This window comes from Epargyreus clarus, unplaced genomic scaffold (genome assembly GCF_041222505.1).
Source record: "Epargyreus clarus isolate Ecla_fem2 unplaced genomic scaffold, WU_Ecla_fem_2.2 ptg000018l, whole genome shotgun sequence".
Classification (NCBI taxonomy): domain Eukaryota; kingdom Metazoa; phylum Arthropoda; class Insecta; order Lepidoptera; family Hesperiidae; genus Epargyreus; species Epargyreus clarus.
Window position 1 is genome coordinate 2,542,866 of NW_027332226.1, and position 20,554 is coordinate 2,563,419.

Below are 20,554 nucleotides of genomic sequence, written 5' to 3' on the forward strand. Positions count from 1 at the left end.
AATTATTCTAAAACGATTTTATTTACATATTATGTATTTTCAAAGAGTATTGGCAGATTTTTTGCATTATAATAATGGTGATGTCCTACTAAATGCTACCACGTTAGACAAATATACAATACAAAATAAATGAAATGCTCATGGCTTGAAAAGAAACCTAAAAAAAATAACAGCCGATCAAAGACTAATAAAAGTGATGGAAAGATGGAGAAAACATATTTTTAAATAATTACATTTCACGGAAAATAAAGAAAGAGCGTATTAAACCTGTTATAGAAAAATAAGGAAGGCTCGTGTGATATAAAATGTAAGTAAAATAATTAACATCTTTAACGTTCAATAACCAAAGTAGGTAGATCCGAAGTTAAGTGAATCATATTTATGGTAGCTAAGTAAATTCCAACAAAACAATTCATGATCCATCAACAAAAAATCGACATTTACTTAAAATTATAATTAATATTTTTATAAGATTCGATGGATTTTTAATCAGCCTTGTTTTCCATAACTTAATAATTGTTTTTTTTTAAGACAGCCAGACAGACAACAGAAAGATGTGAAGACAACCACAATATTATTAAGCAACACACCTGTTTATAGAATGTCGGCGCGTCAAAGTACCCTTCAGGAGAGTCCACGACGACACAGTAGGGTGCCGAGGTAACGTTCCGAAATCCCCTCAAGGACATCAATGTCAGCGTGGAGACCACAGTGGTCAGGACGACGAGGTCTGGGTCATATATCGTGATGTCCAAAATGTTCCAAACGCCTCTACAGGCCCCGATGTTGACAACGCCCGCCAGACACGTATAGAGCCTCGTGAATACATAGTACTTCCACCCAATCTCAGGAGTCAGCCATTTATCGAAGTAATCTTGGAACACACACAGCAACAGTCCAACACAGAGTCCCGCGACGGCGGTGACCACCGCGCTCCAAAATGGATGATCAGGCAAAATGTGCAAGTCCATCAGAACCCATGCTGATTTCCAGTAAATCATCACGAGGGGCCCGATGACAAATGCCGAAAACAGCGTGTCAATCAACTCCAAAAGAGCCTCTAGAGCCCGTGGGCCCTTTACGATTTGTCCCAAAAGTTCGAACGCGCTTCCACGCATGTTCAGACGAGGTCGATTGAGATCTGCCTGACAAGTCTAAATTGGTCCGTATATATGTATTATTATCGCGAAGAATTTATTACTGTATTACTCTATCTCAGATTTTAAAAATGAAGATATCGATCCTCCCAAATTATATTATTCAAGTGGAATGTCGTTTCAAGACACTCCGCTGTAGTCAGTCTATGGTCAAGCGGACGCGAATACGCCGTCTAGTGTGAATGGGTTGACGATTTTCAAAACTAAAATGTCAAATATTTCTTTATTGGTTACGGTACACGAACACGCCATTCACAAATAAGAGATTCAACGTGGTTCTAAAAGGTTTGCTGAGCACGATTCTTATACATCGAGTGGCTTTAAGAGGCAAACGCGCACTAGCGACATAAAAAATATTAATAAAAAAGTTAAAAAAAAAAATATGTTAAAAATAGTCAGTTGCGCGCACGGTAGCTCACAGTCGGACACTGAAAGTATTGAAACACTAGCCGACCCGAACGAAAGCCAAGGGATTCCCCAATGTAAAGATTTGGACACGAATATCGTTTATATATGCAGAAAATGATAGATATCGCGATATCGCTACCTGTTTTATCCATGCGACAAATCCAAACCTTTTAAAATGAATCACTGCTAAATTATGTCGAAGATAATAAAAAATATTGGTTATATTATATTGACTGAAATATAACTATCTGGAGCGTTTAGTTGTAGACACAGCAGGAACTTATGAACTCCAGAAAACCTGAAACAATTTGAACGTAACAATATATTTAACCGTGCTCCACGGTTTCACGCATATTGAAATATCCAACATTACATAAACTATCTTCATCTAGAATGTACTTTTTATTAGAGAAATAATATAAAATAGGTCAAGAATAAATAAAAAGGTTTTTTCGAAAATAAGTAAAGTCAAGACTTATTACGCAAATTTCGGGACATTTTTGTACCCCACTTCTTCAGAATGGGCGGAGCGACACTATCAATAATATCGATTAGTCATCAGTTGTTGCAGACAGTACGCATATAAAACGCGGATAAATTTGCGCAATTACAATTAGGTATATTTTCTATAGTCGGTAGTACTCAATACTCAATACTCCGTACTCAATATTACTAAAGTAAAGTTTGCTATCGATATTTTTTTTAACAAATTTGAGCAATTATTGTGCAGATATATTTCATCCTATAGAATTAAATTGTATCAATTTAACTCCGCTTCGTTGTAACACTTCATTTTCGCGTGGAATATCCTTATTTTAAATTCATGTTATAATGCTTGTTTTAATGTTCAGAACATACATCCTGATCTTTCACTGTAAGTAGGCCTTATTTTAAAACGTATTCATTAGCGGGTTTTAATGAGAGAAACGCATTTTGTATGTCGTTGTGTAAAAAAGAAAGAAATTGTGAGTTTTGTAGATAATGAAAATTACGAATATAGTTTTCAAAATAATAAAGTTTGGAATGGGTAAATCACATAGCAGGAGCTCAAAATTGACTAGAAACAGCTTTTTGGTATAAATATACACTGAGTACAGTGACCTCCGACTTTTAAAATACCTATAAGTACTTATTACAAAAGATGTAATTAATATATACATTTTAATTATTGAAAAAAAAACAAGAAAAAAAATGACATGAATAAATTTACACATGCCGTCATGGTTTAACGTTGCTATAATAACCCTATTTTTTATATTTTCCTTTGATTTCTTGAAAGCAGTAAAAGTAGAGTAGTAAAAGAATACAACTACAAATGAGAAAAGCAGAATAGAAGAAAGATAATTATGAATAGATAGTTAGAAATTTACGCCCCTCTTGGAAGCATTGCATACGTAAAGACTTTGGTCATATAAAAAAAAATAAAAAAAATAAATAAAAAAGCCTTTTATTCCATGCTCATTACATCTTTACAATTACAATTACAATTACAATTTACAGTTTTACAATTTTTATGTATTAAATTAAATTAAATTATTAAATTTAAATTATTACATTTTTTACTTATATTATTAATCAGCTTAACGTAATAATAGGAAATGCTAAATTATATTTACATAATTACATTATTATCATTTAGACAATTTATTTAATTGATTATTATTATTAAATTATACATTATTTTATTATATAATATTGACATTTTATTAATTTAATTATTGCATGGACCCCCCTCAGGTGAAGGCCTCCTCCAAAACTTTCCATTTTTCCCGATTTTTAGCCATTGTAACCCAGTTCTGTCCTGCGATCTTTTTAAGGTCATCTTCCCATCGTGTATAAGGTCTACCTACGCGGCGCTTGCCTGAAGGACCATTCCATGTAGTCACCCACAGTGTCCACCTTTTATCTTCCAAACGTGCTACATGTCCGGCCCATCTCAGTTTTAACTTTTGTGCGTAACTTAACGCGTCTATAGCCTTTGTTACGTGTCTTATTTTTGAATGTCTTATTTTATGTATTTTCTTAATTTTTAGCATACTACGCTCCATACCTCTTTGGCACTTTATTATTTTATTTTTAATATTTCTAGTAAATTTCCATGTTTGGCATGCGTAAGTTAGACAGGGGAGAATGCATGAGTCCATAATTTTCTTTTTCAACGTTACTGGTATATTGCTTTTTAAAATTTCTTTATAACTCCAGAACTTGTTCCAAGTGATGTTTGATCTTCGCTCTACCTCTAGCTCATTGGTATTATTGTTGAATCCTACTTGTTTTCCGAGGTAGATGTATCGTTCCACATATTGTATTGGTTCGTTATTTATTGTGATGACTCTCTTCGCTCTATTTGTCATGACTTTTGTTTTTGCTAAGTTGATTTCCAGGCCTATTTGTCTGCTAGCTCTGTAGAGAGATTCTATCATGTATTGTAAGCTGTCACTACTCTCCGATAACAGTACGAGATCATCTGCGAACCTTAGATGACTTAGGTGCTTTCCTTTAATGTTTAATCCGTACCTCTCCCAGTCTAATTTGTTTATAACGAACTCCAATACGGTAATAAAAAATTTTGGCGAGATTGGGTCTCCCTGCCTCAAGCCTCTCTCTATGTGAAAACTGGGGCCCATTGATTCTAGTTTGACTCTACTTGAGCATGTATTATATATGCATTTTATGACTTGTATATATTCCTTTTCTAGTTCTTGAGCTTCCAGAGCTTCCCAAATGCTTTCATGGGATATTGTGTCAAAAGCTTTCTTATAATCAATGTAGGCTATGTAGAGCGGTCTTTGATGTTCTTGATATTTCTCTATAACTTGTTCCAGGGTGTGAATATGGTCGATAGTCGAAAATCCTTTTCTAAAACCTGCCTGTTCTATAGGTTGTCTTTTTTCCAAGTTTTTGCTTATTCTTTGCTCTATGATAGAAGAGAATAGTTTGTATAGAGTTGGCAGGAGACTGATAGGTCTATAGTTACTTATATCATTTGGGTCCCCTTTTTTGTACAATAGTATAATATTGGATTCTGACCATTGTGAAGGTGATCTTCCTGTTTTTAATATTAAATTAAATAATTTTGTTAGTGGTGCAGCTAGTAAGTCAGAGCCAATCTTTAAAGCTTCATTGGTAATGTTATCGGGACCTGGGCTTTTTTCTAGTCTTAATTTTTTTATCATTTGCACAATCTCTATCTCTTCGACAGCCTTAATATTGTACTCCTGACAATGATCATCGGTCAGAGGCGTGGTTTTTGGGTGTTTTTCATCGCTGTATAGGTTTTTTTAAAAATCCGTGGCAATTTTTAAAATATTTTTGCGGTTGTGCGATGTGACTCCCGATTGTTTCAAGCCCTCGATCCAAGTTTTATTTGTCTGAATAAACACCTTCGAAAAGCTATTGGTCCTGTCACTAATAGCCTTTCTAATTTAAGGATACCATTGTAAATAACTTTTATTTATTTAAAGATGTGTATTATGAAGTTTCTTTCGTCGCTTCTTCTTCATAACGAAAGATCTTGTGAAGTGGCTGTAGGTTTATTGACGTTCAAAAAGAGTTCTGTATAGAATCTATTTTGAAATTTAGATTTGATTTAAATTGCCTGAGTAAAGAAGAAGGCGACAGATCTCAAGGACGCAATCTAAACGAAGATCAGTATCACAACATTTGGAAAAATATCATACAGCAAAGGACTCATGATCCTTAGCACTGAGGCACCGACTGAACAGAGAGAGAGAGAGAGAAAGTTGAAATAGAAAAGTAGTGCAGAAAGCCGAGTTTTATGTAATAATATGTGTTATTAATTATTGAAGAAAACATAATAAAACATTATTTGTTACCATACATACTGTAAATTTAACGGATATATATGTATAACTTGAAAATAATGCAAAAAGGAAAAATATTCGAAAAATTAAAATTGTTTTCGATTTGTATACTTTATCAAAAATCAAATATAATCTATTGAAATTGAGAACAATCATGTGATACTTCAGTGAATCGCAAGTTATGATTTCTTTTTAATTACGGTCTATTACGTCCGTTGAGATGGCGTCTAGTATGTCTACAATATGAGGTTGCTGGTTTAATATTTTTAAAAGATTCTGAAGGTATTTTGCATTTATTTGTATCATTAATTTCTTATCTTTATATCGCAAATTTGTCTTGAATTATATTGCTTTAGCCTTTAAGACCGTTGGAAAGCATTATAGGATTTTTGAAGGAAAGATTTTAATTTTTAACGAAATATAGAAAAAAGTATTTGTCAATAAACGAAAGGTAAGTATTAATTTTAAATACGTCTAGGTTTCAACGTTATTTGTCAAAATTAATAGAGTTGAATTTAACCGTAATTTGACTTTCGATTTAGAAACTTTTGAAACTACTAAGGAGTTTTAGGTAAAAATTTTAGAACTCGATTTTAAAGATGGACGAAATAACTACTTTAAAATATTTATAGTCACTGTGTTAAAATTAAAAGACATCTTTCATGGGAAAGCAAGGAATGTTTGTGAATAGTGAAATTAAAAGTTTTTCAGAATTAAGTAGCTCACATAATTTACGATTATTTTTATTTTTATGATCAGAGTTTAATAATAACGGAAAAGTGTTAAAGAATTTGATGAATACTGAATGTCCTTCATTTTTCGCTTTTGATTACTAAGTCATTGAGTGAAATATAAGCCACCACCAAAATAAAGATCTCAAACCATGTTTTCAAATAACACACCTGTTTATAGAAAGTTGGCGCATCGAAGTATCCTTCAGGAGAGTCCACGACGATACAGTAGGGGGCCGAGGTAACGTTACGAAATCCCCTCAAGGACATTAAAGTCAGCGTGGATACCACAGTGGTCAGCACAATGAGGTCAGGGTCATATATCGTGATGTCCAAAATGTTCCAAACGCCTCTACAGGCTCCAACGTTGATAACACCGGCCAGACATGTATAGAGCCTCGTTAAGATGTAGTACATCCACCCAATCTCAGGAGTCAGCCATTTATCGAAGTGATCTTGGAACACACACAGCAACAGTCCAACACAAAGTCCCCCAACAGCGGTGATGACCGCGCTCCAAAATGGGTGATCAGGCAAAATGCACAAATCCATTAAACTCCATGCTGATTTCCAGTAAATCATCACGAGGGGCCCGATGATGAATACCGAAAACAGCGTATCGATTAACTCCAGAAGAGCCTCTTGAGCCCGCGGACCGCTGACTACTTGTCCCAAAAGTTTAAAAGCACTTCCACGCATATTCAGATGAGGTCGGTTGGGATACTTTCTTCTAGTAAAACTTGGTCTATATTTATTACTGTACTAAGTATTTGAGATTTAAAAAATGATCATTCGAGTAGAATGTCGTTCCAAAACACTCTGCTGTAGGCAGTCTTTCGTCAGGTAGATGCGAACACGTAGTCTACTGAAGCGGTATCATCGCATTTGGAGACCAAAATGTCGAATATGTCCTTATTGGTCACTATACACGAACTAGCCATTCACAAAAAGGAGATTCAATTGGATTTTAGAAAATGACCTAATTAAACAAGCCGATAACGTCAATGTGGCTTTAGAGTGTGACCTAATAAAACTACCCGATTTAGAAAAAAAGCAAATTCGCGCACTGACACTGTCGTCAATAAAGTACTAGCTGACCCGATCGAAAATAATGTTTTTTCTTCAATGTAAAGATTTAGGCATGAAAGTCCTTTATATATTCGAGAACGTAGATATCGCGATATCACTAACCGTTTTATCCTTGCGACAAATTCGATCTTATAAAATGAATCGCTATAATGATATCGATGATAATGAAAATTATAATATTGTTGATTGAAATGTTACTATTTGGTGATGTAAATGTAAGTATTAATAAATGTAAATAATTAATGGTGGTAAAAAAAGCGATGAAAATAATATATTGCAGGAATCTAATAAAAATTCATTTTGTTTCTTATTTTCTAATAGTAAAAAGGATGCAAAACATATTTCACGTTAATGCACGAGTAAATAATTTTTTTATTGAAATTATTTTATTATCAATTAAGGAAAATGCAAATAGTAAATATCTACTTCTATAAATTAAAAAAAAATCTACTAAAAAATCTACTTGAACAACCCCAATAAATTTTGTTACCTCTAGATTATTGGTATATGACATGGCATTGACATATTTGGAAAGACCTGGAAACCTGTACCCTTACCTTGAGTTTTTACGTTTTGACAAATATGACTGTTTTGATATTTGTTTACGTAATGGCCCATACGATTTCCTAGTTCTGACACAATCCGCTAGGGGCGCTGATTGGAAATAGTATGGGCAAATGGTAATGGTAAATGGCCTCATGGTAAGGGTACTGAATAGTTCGACTGGGAAGGCACTGCCGCCTGTAAATCTAACGTAAAGCACTTCTGCGTTTCGGTGGAAGGATGTGGTAGCTTGCTAGTTTATATACTATCAAGTGGCCATCTTAGTCCACGGGAGTGCCAACGCACCAGTGATCAGCTCAAGTGTACTCAGATAAAACCATATGGAGTTCTACATGGACATGGTTACATATGTCCACGGATGGCTGTGAGCACTTAACACCAGATGGACTGCATGCTTCTCCAATGCGTACAAAAAGCAAATGCGCTTTGTGCTACTATCCGTAATAAAATTAGCAAGATTTTATTAGAATTATCTATGTTTTTATTGGACAATACACAAACTAAGCGCATGAATCCTGCGCTAAGCATACGTTTTGGGCGGAGCCTTATAGTGATGTCAGCTTTGCCTTCAACCAATCAAAATTGGTCGATATCAAGTATTTTTCGCTCAAATATTCATTTAAAATTTCGATATCCTTATCTCTATTTGTTTAATCCTTAAAGATTGATTTACATATGTGATTAAAAATATTTAAAAGGCAGTTCCTGAAATAATTATCGTCTATTTTATTTAACAAGCGCAAAGAGATTAAAGATAAAGAGCTATAGAACAGATATTGAAGGACTTTCTACGATCATCGTCGTTGATGAATTGACGTTTGACATGTTTTTCCGAACACTTTAACCGATTAGTAATGACTTGTGGTTGACCCTTTTCCTTCCCATGCCTATCTAATGCTCTTGTTCCCATGTATTAGTTAGTTTTTTTCCTACTGAAAGGTACAGGGTACAGCTAGTAATAGCTAGTAAGCTATAGTATAAACACTTACTTAACAATATAAATAAACGAAGTCTGTAAATAGTAAGTATTATTAAAACAAGACCCGAATATAAATTATAAATAATCGACTGTAAAGGGAAGTTATTACGATTACACGAATCAACGATACCGCATTTGGTAAATCGGTCAAGCCGTTTGGGCTGAAGATGTAGCTAAAGAATAATTAATAGGTACTTACATCCATACTCTCGAAAAACTTTACAGATATAAATAAAAAACATGGCAACTTCATTTTTACATAAATACTTATTTTAAATATCACTTAAATAGGTATAATATTGACCGCTCTACATTTATCCTTTTCAACGTATCTTTATTACGCGTACTGATTTATGTCAGAGATTATTTATTTTTTCTAGAAATCAAGTGATACGTAAAGTTGTGAAATAACAAACATGAGCAAATAAACATTTATTTCATATAAAATATTTTTTCGTATCATTATTAGAATTTTAAACCACGTTTACTGTTAATTTTATTTAACTTTGAAGAATTAAAGGATATGTAGAGCGTGGTTCGTACTCTTATTTAAGCCAGATTTGGCTTATTACAATAGTACAATTAAAATTTGAACGTGGTAGAACCCTCTGTGATTCGACTCTGGCGGCACCACCGCCTATTTCTGCCTAATAACGGCAGTGTTAAGCGCTGTTGTGTTCTGGTTTGAAGGGTAAGGGAGACATACTTTACCAAGGTATTCCAGCATAGTCCTCAGGGGTAGCGGATCTGTCTTGTCCATCTAATCTTATCTGGGGTTGATTACAGATATCCATGGGCAGCAGTTGCCACTTATAATCCGATGAACTGTATGCTCGTCTGCCACTCCTATATTATAGACAAATAAAAAAGATAAGCGTTGCTGTGTCTAGTTTAATGTCTATAAGAGCCGTCACTGTCACTGTCATCAACCCATTACTGTCCCACTGCTGGGTACGGGTCTCCTCTCAGAATGAGAAGGATTAGGCCATTATCCACCGAGCTGGCCAAGTGCGTATTGGTAGACTTCACATACCTTTAAGATTGTTTTTTTATAAATCTCTCAGGTATGTAGATTTCCTCTCGATGTTTTCCTTCACCGTTTAAGCAAGTGATAATTAATTTCTAATACGCACATAAATATGAAAATCAGAGGTGCGTGCCTGGGATTTGAACCTAGGACCCCTCGATCGAGAGGCCGCGTTTCTTAACCACTAGGCTATCACTGCTCTTATATAAGAGCCGTAGCAACATAGTATTCTGGGGTAGCAACGTATCTGTAGTCGATTTCGGGTAAGACTTATCGTATCCGGGTATTGATTACAGACGTCCGTGGGCCCCACTTATCACTTAACATCAGGTGGACTGCATGCTCGTTTATTTTTTCACAATGCCACAATTTTCAAATTCTTGATTGTGTTGTCATACATTCAATAAGATTGCGAGCAGCGCCATGCGGTATACCTATTGTAACCGTTGTTTAAAGTTGGATGGTTAACCACTAGTAGTAAAACTTCATACGTGCTTAATACGCACGGACAAACGTATGTTACGTTTCTGAGGGCCGACACACAACATCGGTGTGATGGTGCGAAGATAATACCGACAAACTGCAACGCTCGACGCTTTTATATGTGTCGGACCTTATCTTCACCGATTAATATCAAATTATCGATTGTATAATGTTGTGAAAATGATATCCTGTGAAGACTTTTGAATTTTAATCCGTCAAGCGGTTTGGGCTGTAGGACGTGCCAAAGAATGAGACATACATGCATACATACATACATAAATTCATACATACATACATACAAAAAAAATGGAATCTATTACAGTTCAATAGATATATCAAAAATCGTCGAAAATCAGCGGTTTCTTGTATGACGACCCCCATTTATTTTCAACGTTTTATTTTTTAGTATTTCTTGTTATAGATACCATCGTTACAGTGTTATACATACTCTGTAAAAATATTAAGTGTCTATATATTACGGTTCAGAAGATAGAGCCCTGTGACAGACGGTCAGACGGCGGGAGCTTAGTAACAGGGTTGCATTTTTGCCCTTTGTGTACGGAACCCTAAAAAGTAACTATATATCGATACCTTAATGGACTCCATACAGCAAATTTTTCTGGAGATACTTAAAACACTATTATATTTATTATGGACTAGTGGTGCCCGCGGCTTCGCCCGCATTTTAAAGAAATAATATGACATACATAAAACGGAAAATTTGTACCTGCATTGGAATGACAGTGGTGCCATCTGTCGAAAATTGGTCTTACCAACTCCCAAACCCTCGTGAGCTCTTGGACAACAACTTTGCTAAAGATCATCACTATTGATCAAATGCATAGTTTCCGATTCTATAACTACTTACGTATTAAAAATTAATTAAAAAAACCTTTTCCCACGGACTAAATTGTGAATCTAAACCATTCCCCTTCAAGTCCAAGTCCCCTTGAACACACACAACAAATTTCATCAAAATCAGTCCAGTCGTTTAGGAGGCGTTCAGTGACATACACACGCACATAAGAAATATATATATAAAGATTATCTATTGAAAATCGTAAAATACCGTTGGCAGAAAATAAATAGGACTAAACAATTCTGGTTCAACTGTAATGCTTATTCATATTAATATCGATGACCGACAAAGACGCGCTCTTGAACGTAGTGTAATCCGGTATTGACCTAAACAGGGATGTTACTACCCTTACAGTTTTGTTATTAACTAACGGGCACGCGGTTTGCTTTATAATAATGAATGAACAATAATATAATGTTAGTAATTAACGAGATCTAAATTTTTTACTTAATCTCGTCCTGACACAAAGCTGTTTTTTTGATTTGAAGGATGTTATAAAGTAACTAAACTAACGCTTTCTACACTCACAGCCCTGCATTAGGATTCCCTATATTGTGGGTGCCATGAACACACACAGAGACAAATACACAAACACCAAGACCCAGAAACATAAACCTAAATTCATCATTTAGGTTTCTGACTAGCTTGTCCCTGTAGTAACGGGACCAGAATAGGGCTACGGTATCCCCTGCCTGTCGTAAGAGGCGACTAAAAGGCGCTTCCGGGGTTTGCGGGCGGCAAGAGTGAGAGTTCAAACCGTCCAGCAAGCGACCCCGGGAAGGACAGCGGTTTTGTATGGTCGCATATCGCTGTAATCACCAGGGGATGTGAGAGGAGGGTAAATTGGCAGAGCCCGATAGAAGGGCACCGCGTTAGGAAGAATCCGGTTGTGTTCCGTTGGAGATCCCGGAGTTCTCCACCAAACGCTGAGAACCGGCCACCGGGGTTTTAGTGCAGGTTTCTGGCTGGATCGAACCCGGGACCCTCTACGCGTCAGACCGGTATTGTGACCGTTCCGCAACGCGGGTCGTCAAACGCGGTTATAAGTCAGGAGGAATGTTTTCGCACACGCAATTATATATACTAGGATTTTTCTTTGTTCACACCAAACTATAAACTTATTATATTTACTCTAACAATCACCCAGATACGGGTAGTGATCCTTAAGATTTAGGACACATTTATATCACCACATGCTGAATGTACCCGACAAGCGCCCTGACAGACAATACCATATGTATCTTTACAATACTTTGATAGGCATGGCCCGACAGCTTCACATGTATCTACAGACGTCAGAATTCACTGACGTACCACAATAATCTCTACATAATAGAGTATTGACTTATTGACACGGAATTTTCATCATCCCAAACTTTAGGATATCTTCCTTATTCTCACATAAAGATTAAATATCAAGAACTACTAAAAATAATCACGGGTACCACGCGGAAATATACATAATACACGTATGTGTTATTATACAATTAAAAATCTGTCATTTGTCTATTTGTTTGATTGTCACGCAAATTCTACGTGTCTGATTTAGGTTAGTTTTGCGTTCAAAAGCTTATGATTAGATTAAGAATATGGTAAATATTTTATTTTGCTACGATAACGAGCCAGAGATACAAGAAAACTGTATTTTTATGTAATTTCGTGTTAAAAAAAGAGGTTAGGTTTGACTGGTAGCACTGGATAACTCCGGTTGCGTTCCTTTAGAGATCCCGGAGTCCCCTACGCAGTACTGAGGACGGTCACCGGGGGGGTTTTAGTGCGGTAAAAGTCCCACATAACCCGTCGTTGCTCCCACGGCGTCGGGTCTTCGTCAACAAAAAAAAGCAATGGATGCTATGCACTACGATGTGCAATTAAATATGAAAGAAAAATAAAAATGATAATAATATTTTTTTACATTTAATTAGTAAATAAGCAAGTAGTCCACCTGATGGTAAATGGTTACTACGTGGTTATTTGTAATCAACCCCAGATAAGGTAACGTAATAGATATACGTAATAGATAACGTTCTTTCTGAAGTCGGCCATAGATGCGTTGCTATCGTGTAAAACAAAAAAATAGTAAACAATTCCAAGGCATAACCTAGTTAGTTATATTATTGTTAACCTTAACTTAAACCTTTAGCGGAAATGACTCCGAGTAAGAAGAAAAACATTGAAAGTGGAATGCACCGGTCTGAATCAGAAAACTATAGATCTGCAAACGTTAAATCTGCTCAAATAACCGAGAAAACGTTATGCGTACTACGTTAAGGAAATAATCCACTGCATGTGGCTTGTGGCCTACCCAATCTAAATTAATTACATCATATTTTTGGAAAGTTCAAAAAGAAAAATAGGTTAACTTTTAATATTAAGGTAAAGTTATTTGTTTAAGGTAAGGTAGAGTTTATTTTTTAAATTTCCGGGATAAATATCTTTTGACGAAAAGGGGTTTTTACACCCCCAGTTACCAACCTTTAAGGACTGGCTGTAAATCGAACTAGTGGTATTTTCTATATTTACACTCTTCTTGATACGACACGACATCAGTAACTATTCCTACATTTTGGTAGACATTGACACATTGTTTTTATTATTTTATGCTAATAATTAAGTTAATTTTATCATATACTGAGACAACAAATTAACAAGTGAAGGATGAAATATATATCCACAAGTGTCCGCAGACAGAAGCTTACGTGTGTATTAGTACAATTTCATACGCGCATTAGAAGTTCATAGAATTACGAGTATGTATCCACCGATATCGTTGCTATTGTCGTGACGGTGTCGTGTCGCTCAATATAAGAACAGTCCATTGCCCTACAGTAGAATTCTTTGTGAATGAATGTAATGGGAATACAACGACAAGTATGGAAGCACTAACACAGTTTGATAGTCACTTTCGGTTCGAATCTGGGACCTGCGTCTCAGATCGATATTATTACCGCTACATCATCGTGATCGTCCATATTCATGTTTAAAAATATTTTAAGCAAGTCACATTATATATTTTTTTGTACCTGTGATTTTTTGATAAGGTTTTTTCGTATTTCAAAATATTTATTAAACGAAAATTCTAATTCTTTGTAGCAGCTCTACGGATATCCGAGGCGGAGTGCTACGATTTCATTCTACGTAGAGTTTTCAAAGAGAGCGTAGAACCATGTTGTAGGTACTTTATTTTTCATATTCATATTAATATTCATTTATTTGCTTTAAATGTGGTACAATCTGGGTTGGTAGGAATATAAACAATTTTTCTCACACTTAGCTTCTAATAACTGACAATTTTGCACAAGTTCAAAATAACAACTAGATATTAGATCAGAATGTGTAGCCATAAGAGGAACGACAATCCATGATTACGATGATTCGAATTATCTAATTCAAATTCAAATTTAAATTCAAATCTCATTTATTCAAAATTGATTCATATAGAATACTTTTTGAAAGTCAACAAACTACCACCGCTTCGGAAGGTATTTCGCTATGGAGAAGAAGCGGTACAAGAAACTCTATAGAAGATGACCAAATTCATTTTTCAATTAAAAATTTTTTTTTCGTTGAGATTGAACCCAGAACACTGCGTGTCGGGCTTGGCTCGTAATTCGCTTGCCGTCTGAAGAAGTAGGGTCATTTGTCAAGAAACTAATCAATTGAGGATTGATAAAATATGGTAACTTTAAACGACCTAGATGCTTATAAGGGTTCTCACAATATTATTCCTTTATCATTAAATCAAGCGCTTAAAATTTTTGATAATGCAATATAAAAAAATCAAATTAATTTTCGGGATTCGAACCCAGACCTCCATATGGAAGGGCAAAATACCTATTACTAAACAATTACTATTCGCTACCCTAGTAAGTTACATACAAACCTACCATAATAGGAATAAAAATAAATAAGCACATCTTACCTTAGAAAACAAAGAAAACAAAATCACTCATTCGCTTATTAATCTTCATATTGAAACTTGGTTATTAACCGAAACATTTTCGCCACTATACCTACAGATTGTAATAATCTTAACGTTACTGTAATACTAATATAATATTACGGAACTTATCACTTTTATAGTCACACGTTTACTATAGAGATCTGGTTTAAAGCCGCAAATTGCCTAGTTCCGCTTCAAACAAACAAACAATATCTACCAAACGTCGGGAGGCCTTAGTTCATATCAGCTATGATGCAAGCGTTGCATGTTAGAAATTACAAGTTTTAAAAGAAAAATATCGTTAATAGTTTCTTAAAGTACTGGAATAAAATAGGTATTTTAAAAAACAATAGTAGTTTAGAACAAAGAGTTAGATTCGGTGAAATCCGGAATCGTTATCATAATACATCGTCATCATATTTTTATAGGATTTCTGTGGGATCATACTCGCATAGATAAAAGATAATTCTACCAAAATCCTTTAATGTGCTCACGTATGTAAAAAATATGCGTTTCATTGGAAATATTACCTACAGTAGGTATGTGTTCCTATACGAATGTGATATCTGATTTACAACTGCAACTCCACGCATTCCACTTAAACTTTCCATAAGCTTTTATTTTTTTGGGAATAAATGCTCTTTGCTTGTTTGTTGAATACCTACTGTGGTTTAAAATAAGCAGATTGCATCATTTGGAAGCAGGTCGTTAGGTTAGTAAAGCAATGTTCAACGTACAACTTGTTAGGAATGATCAGCGATGTGCACCAACCGTTCTGAACATTGTAGGGACCTCGAAGTAGTCCTGCGGCGCGTCCACCGCCACCGCGAACGGCGCAGCACAAATATTCCTCAAGGTCCGCAGCGCCGCCAGCGACAGCGTGGCGGCCGCTGTCGTGGACAGCAGAGTCCTGGCGCTATCGCCCGTACACTCATTCAGCAGATTCCAAACACCCCGCCACGCCCCGACACAAGCCACCCCCGCCAGACACGTGTACAACCTCGAGAACACGTAGTAAGTCAATCTGCCGCGATCCGGCCTCAGGTACTCGCTCAACTGTGTCTGAAACACGCACAACAACAGGTCACAGCACAGGCCGAAGGCGGCACACGCGGCCGCGCTGCTCACTTGCTGGTCCGTGAGCACGTACAAGTCCATGAGCGACCAGGTCGACTTCCAGTAGGTGACGACGGCGGGGCCGACGACCACGCTCGCGAACACCACATCCGCGAACTCGAGGAGCGCCGCGTGCGCGCGCGAGCCGCTCGCGAGAGTGTCGGCCAGCCCGGCGGTGCTTCCACGCATGTCTGATGTGCGAGTGCCCAGCCACGGGTTCAGTACGCGACTACAGATTACGGCTTGTATATAATTGCATTATCATCGCGTCCCGCGCCGTGCGCCGTGACGTACCGACGTTGTTTGTTGGGATGTAGTCTCCCTATCGTGCTTCGGAGGCGCCGTTCGCTTTCTCCTTGTTTGTTGATGCCTCCGCTTGCCGATGTTTGATAACGACGCGGCTGAGTATTCGGGTGAACACCCTTGGTGTTAATGAATCCGAAAGGTGAGTTGTCTGGATGGAACCGGCGTGAAGGCAGTTTGTGTGAGAGGTGACTGCGCCGTTAGATAAGAGAGCTTAGTGGAGCGATAACAGAAAAAGCACACAACGGGAGTTATCACCATCGATTGTAATTGTCAATTTTATTTAGTAGTCGGGTATGAGGACTAGAGTCAGTAGTGTTAGATCTTACGATTCTGTGTAGATCACAGGGTATAATTTCTTGGATAATGTATTGTAGAGCGCTAAATCAGTCTATCACAAAGTCGGTTGCGGGTTCAATCCGTGTTCTAACGAGGATATTGAATAAAATTGATAGTTTTTGGGTATGAGTGAATACTCCTGTAGTTATTTCTTTTTAAATATACATAAGTCCAATTACGGCACACAAATTATATATGTAGTATAGTGGTTGGCTATGACTCTCATTATAAATGTTCAATTCAGGTAAGTGTTGCTATAATTTTTAAAATAGAAATGACTTGCTGTACCAAACTTCCAATTTAAATACTATCACAATATGTGATTAGTGTAGTTTGTGTAGCACTGATTTGTTTTGAATCTGATCAAATCAGTGCTACTACAGATAGTATCGAGTTCATTACTTAGAAGTTACTAAGTAGTAATAAGAACCACGCGAAAGATTGTGAAATAATTTAGAGGCCTGTGCTTTCCATGAGATCCCAGAATTTCCTCATTGCAAAATGATTTCAATCAAAGGATTGTAGTAATTTAAAATCATATTTCGAAAAAGGTTAGGTATTTAAGAAGATGTCCTTTATCTAAAAGGTCAAATACCTAACTTACTATTTTCTCTGGTTGGACCTATATTTGTTAATACAAAATAGTCCACCTAATTGTAAATGGCCACGCTTGCCTATGAGCCTCTGTAGTCAACATGATAAGATTATTCCTACCTGAGGTCACCCACATATGCTACCCCTAAGGACTAAGTTGGAAAGCCTCGAATAAATGTGTCTCCCTTACAAACCAAAACACAGCAGCGCTAACACTTGTACAAGTCAGAAATAAGTATAACTTTCCATTTACGTATACTTTTTTATATTTGAGCCTAAGGATAAAGCAGACGTGCTACCTGATGGAAAGTCAACGCCTATGGACATTTGCAACACCAGAGGAGTTGCCAATGCATCGCCGGCTTTAAAGGAGAGCTCTTTTTGCATCTTTTTTGAAGAGCCCTATATTACAGCGCTCCGGGAATACCTCTTACTGAACATTACACTAAATCACCTAGCAAAGATTACATTACAAAGGTCCTATACGGGCGACCTCGTAATGTAATGGCCAGTACAAATCATAGCGCTGACGTTCCCTACGTCGCTTCCTCGCGCACAACGTATTACGCCTTGACCCTGATCGATGCCCTCATCCTTGCAGCTAAGGAACTGATCCTTGCAGCTAAGGTTAAATGTTGTAATCATAGATAAGTAAATATTACTCACTCCTAACAAGAAAATGTACCCAGTTTTGAGAATTGAAATAGTTGCGTAAAAACTTTTGCCAAGTCTCTATTATTATTTGATGTTTTTATTTGTCAAGAATTTAAAAAAAAGAACTTACTAATAAGCTGTTTGTGGCTTCATTCAATTTCAAGGCGGCGAAGTATCTTTACTAATCTATGGTTGTAATATATTTTTACAAATAATTTATTAATTTTGCATATATAATTTGCAATGTTTTTTTCCGAGTTTCTAACCACTAAATAAAAAGTTTAGTGGTTAGAAACTCGGCCTTTCGACCCGGGGTCCGAGGTTCGTACCCCAGGCACACGCCTCTGATTTTTCAATGTGCATATTAGACATTAATTATCGGACAAATATATCATCTACACTACATAGATATAAGCCAGCCATAGTAGCGCTAGCGGCTAAGAAATTATTTTAAAGGTAACAGAACTCTGGCCTTCATTTGTAGGGGCACCACTGTCACATCAATACATATTTCAGCCAATACGGTATTGAGTTTTGCTTATTTTAAGCAAAGCTAGCTATTTAAGGTGTTAACCCTAAAATCAAAAGTTATTAGAGTTGTCACAGCCCTATGAGAATCTAAATTTATTGTTTTTAGTAAGACGGTAACATTATGTTACAATAAAAGTTACCGTCTTACTTACTACACAATGTTAAAAAATATTAACCCCACTTCACACTTCTTACCTCGAATCAAGTTTAATTAAAATTTCCGGTTAATTCCTAAACTGTATCTCCTATCCGTTCTAACAATTCTCACATTACAAAAAAACTGCAGTGCATATGGAAAGCTATCTTTAATACCGCTCCTTACTTTTTTCTGGAATCTAGTAGTGAAGATGTAAGTGGGTTCCTTTCCATCGGTGACCAGGAAATAAGGTGAAGCGAGGATATTCTTCGAAGACCGGAGCGCGGTGCTGCTGAAGTAGAATATGAGCGTGAGCCCCGCTATGAGGACTGGCCTGGTAAAAAAAAAATATTTTATTGCTCTTGTTGAAAAACAAAAAAAAGACAGTTGTAGAACTCTTTCTGGTTCTACGGAGGCACCACCGCTAAAGCTTAATTTAAAACCGCTAGCTCTATTTCTGCGTAATAACAGCAGTGTTAAACACTGATGCATTCTGGTTTGAAGGGTGCGGTAAGGGAGACCCTTACCCGAGGCTTTCCAACTTAGTCTCCAGGGCAACGCATATTGGGACGACCTCAGGTAGGACTAATTTTATCAAAATCAAATCAAAATCAAATCAAAATTTTTTATTCAAAATAGGTTCTTTACAGATCACTTTTTGAATGTCAAAGCAACTACCACCACTTCACAAGGTGTTTCGTTATGGAGAAGAAGCGGCGAAAGAAACTCCATAACACACATCTTTTAAAAAAAAATGTTTTTGACAATGTTAACTTAACGTAATGGTACATGTGGAGCTGGAGCTAATTCAGACCACACCGTTTTGTCAGTCAAATAATCACTTACTTTATAGTACGCTTTTTTTCTGTGAGATTCAAAATGTGGTCGGGTATTTTATTGTAGTAGCGAATACAGTTGCCCACGAAAGATCTAGCCACCTTACATAATCTATGTTTAGGAATTGCTAATTTATTTCTATTTCTGGTATTAAAGTTATGGTGGTTACTATTTTTTTTCAAACATATCAGTGTGTTTTCTTACATACATAATATTTTCATAAATGTATTGACTATGCACCGTCAATATATTAATAGTGGGAAACAGTTCTCTTAGGGACTCACCACGCCGCAGACTATATATTGACCTTATTGCTCTTTTTTGAATAGTAAATATAGAGTCTATGTCAGCAGCACTGCCCCACAGTAGAATGCCATAAGACATAATGCTGTGAAAGTAACTGAAATAGACAAGTCTGGCAGTGGGTATGTCTGTTAACTGTCTAATTCTTCTGACTGCAAAAGCTGCAGTACTAAGTCTGCTGGACAAAGCAGAGATGTGGGGACCCCACTGGAGTTTAGGATCAATGGTAATCCCCAAGAAAACAGTTTCATTGACGAATTGCAAAGTCTCACCATTTAGAGCGACATTCATCCCCGTACTCCTTACATTTGGTAGCATAAATTTAATACATTTAGTTTTATTAGAATTTAAGAGTAGGTTGTTTGCATCAAACCAGTTCTGAATCCAGCAAAGAGTTTCATTAATATCGTTCGTATCCTGTGATTGTCGTTTTACTCTAAACACCAAGGAAGTGTCATCAGCAAACAAAACAACCTCAGATAAATCCTTTACTACATTTGGCAAATCATTTATATAAACTAAAAATAGAAACGGACCTAGGATGGAGCCCTGAGGTACACCTATTTTAATATTAGAACCTGCTGATAATGGCACAGTTTTAAGGAATTTCTTTTGAGTATTTAACAAAGTTTGGGTTTTATGTATATGTTATAGTCAAAGTCCGATACACAGTCTCT

The 20,554-nt window shown here is 36.4% G+C and overlaps 1 protein-coding gene across 2 annotated transcripts in view; it reads right to left on the reverse strand.

Annotated features, from left to right (window-relative positions):
- The window catches only part of fusl (transmembrane protein fuseless), a 46,871-nt gene that overhangs the window by 14,413 nt on the left and 11,904 nt on the right, over positions 1-20,554 (reverse strand). Inside the window, exon 5 of one of the 2 annotated variants that reach the window (XM_073082634.1) lies at positions 18,924-19,071. In XM_073082634.1, the coding sequence (XP_072938735.1) occupies positions 18,924-19,071 (148 nt within the window). Of the gene's footprint in view, positions 1-15,835; positions 16,414-18,923; positions 19,072-20,554 lie in introns of those variants that run through there. The other variant, XM_073082635.1, reaches the window with a different exon arrangement.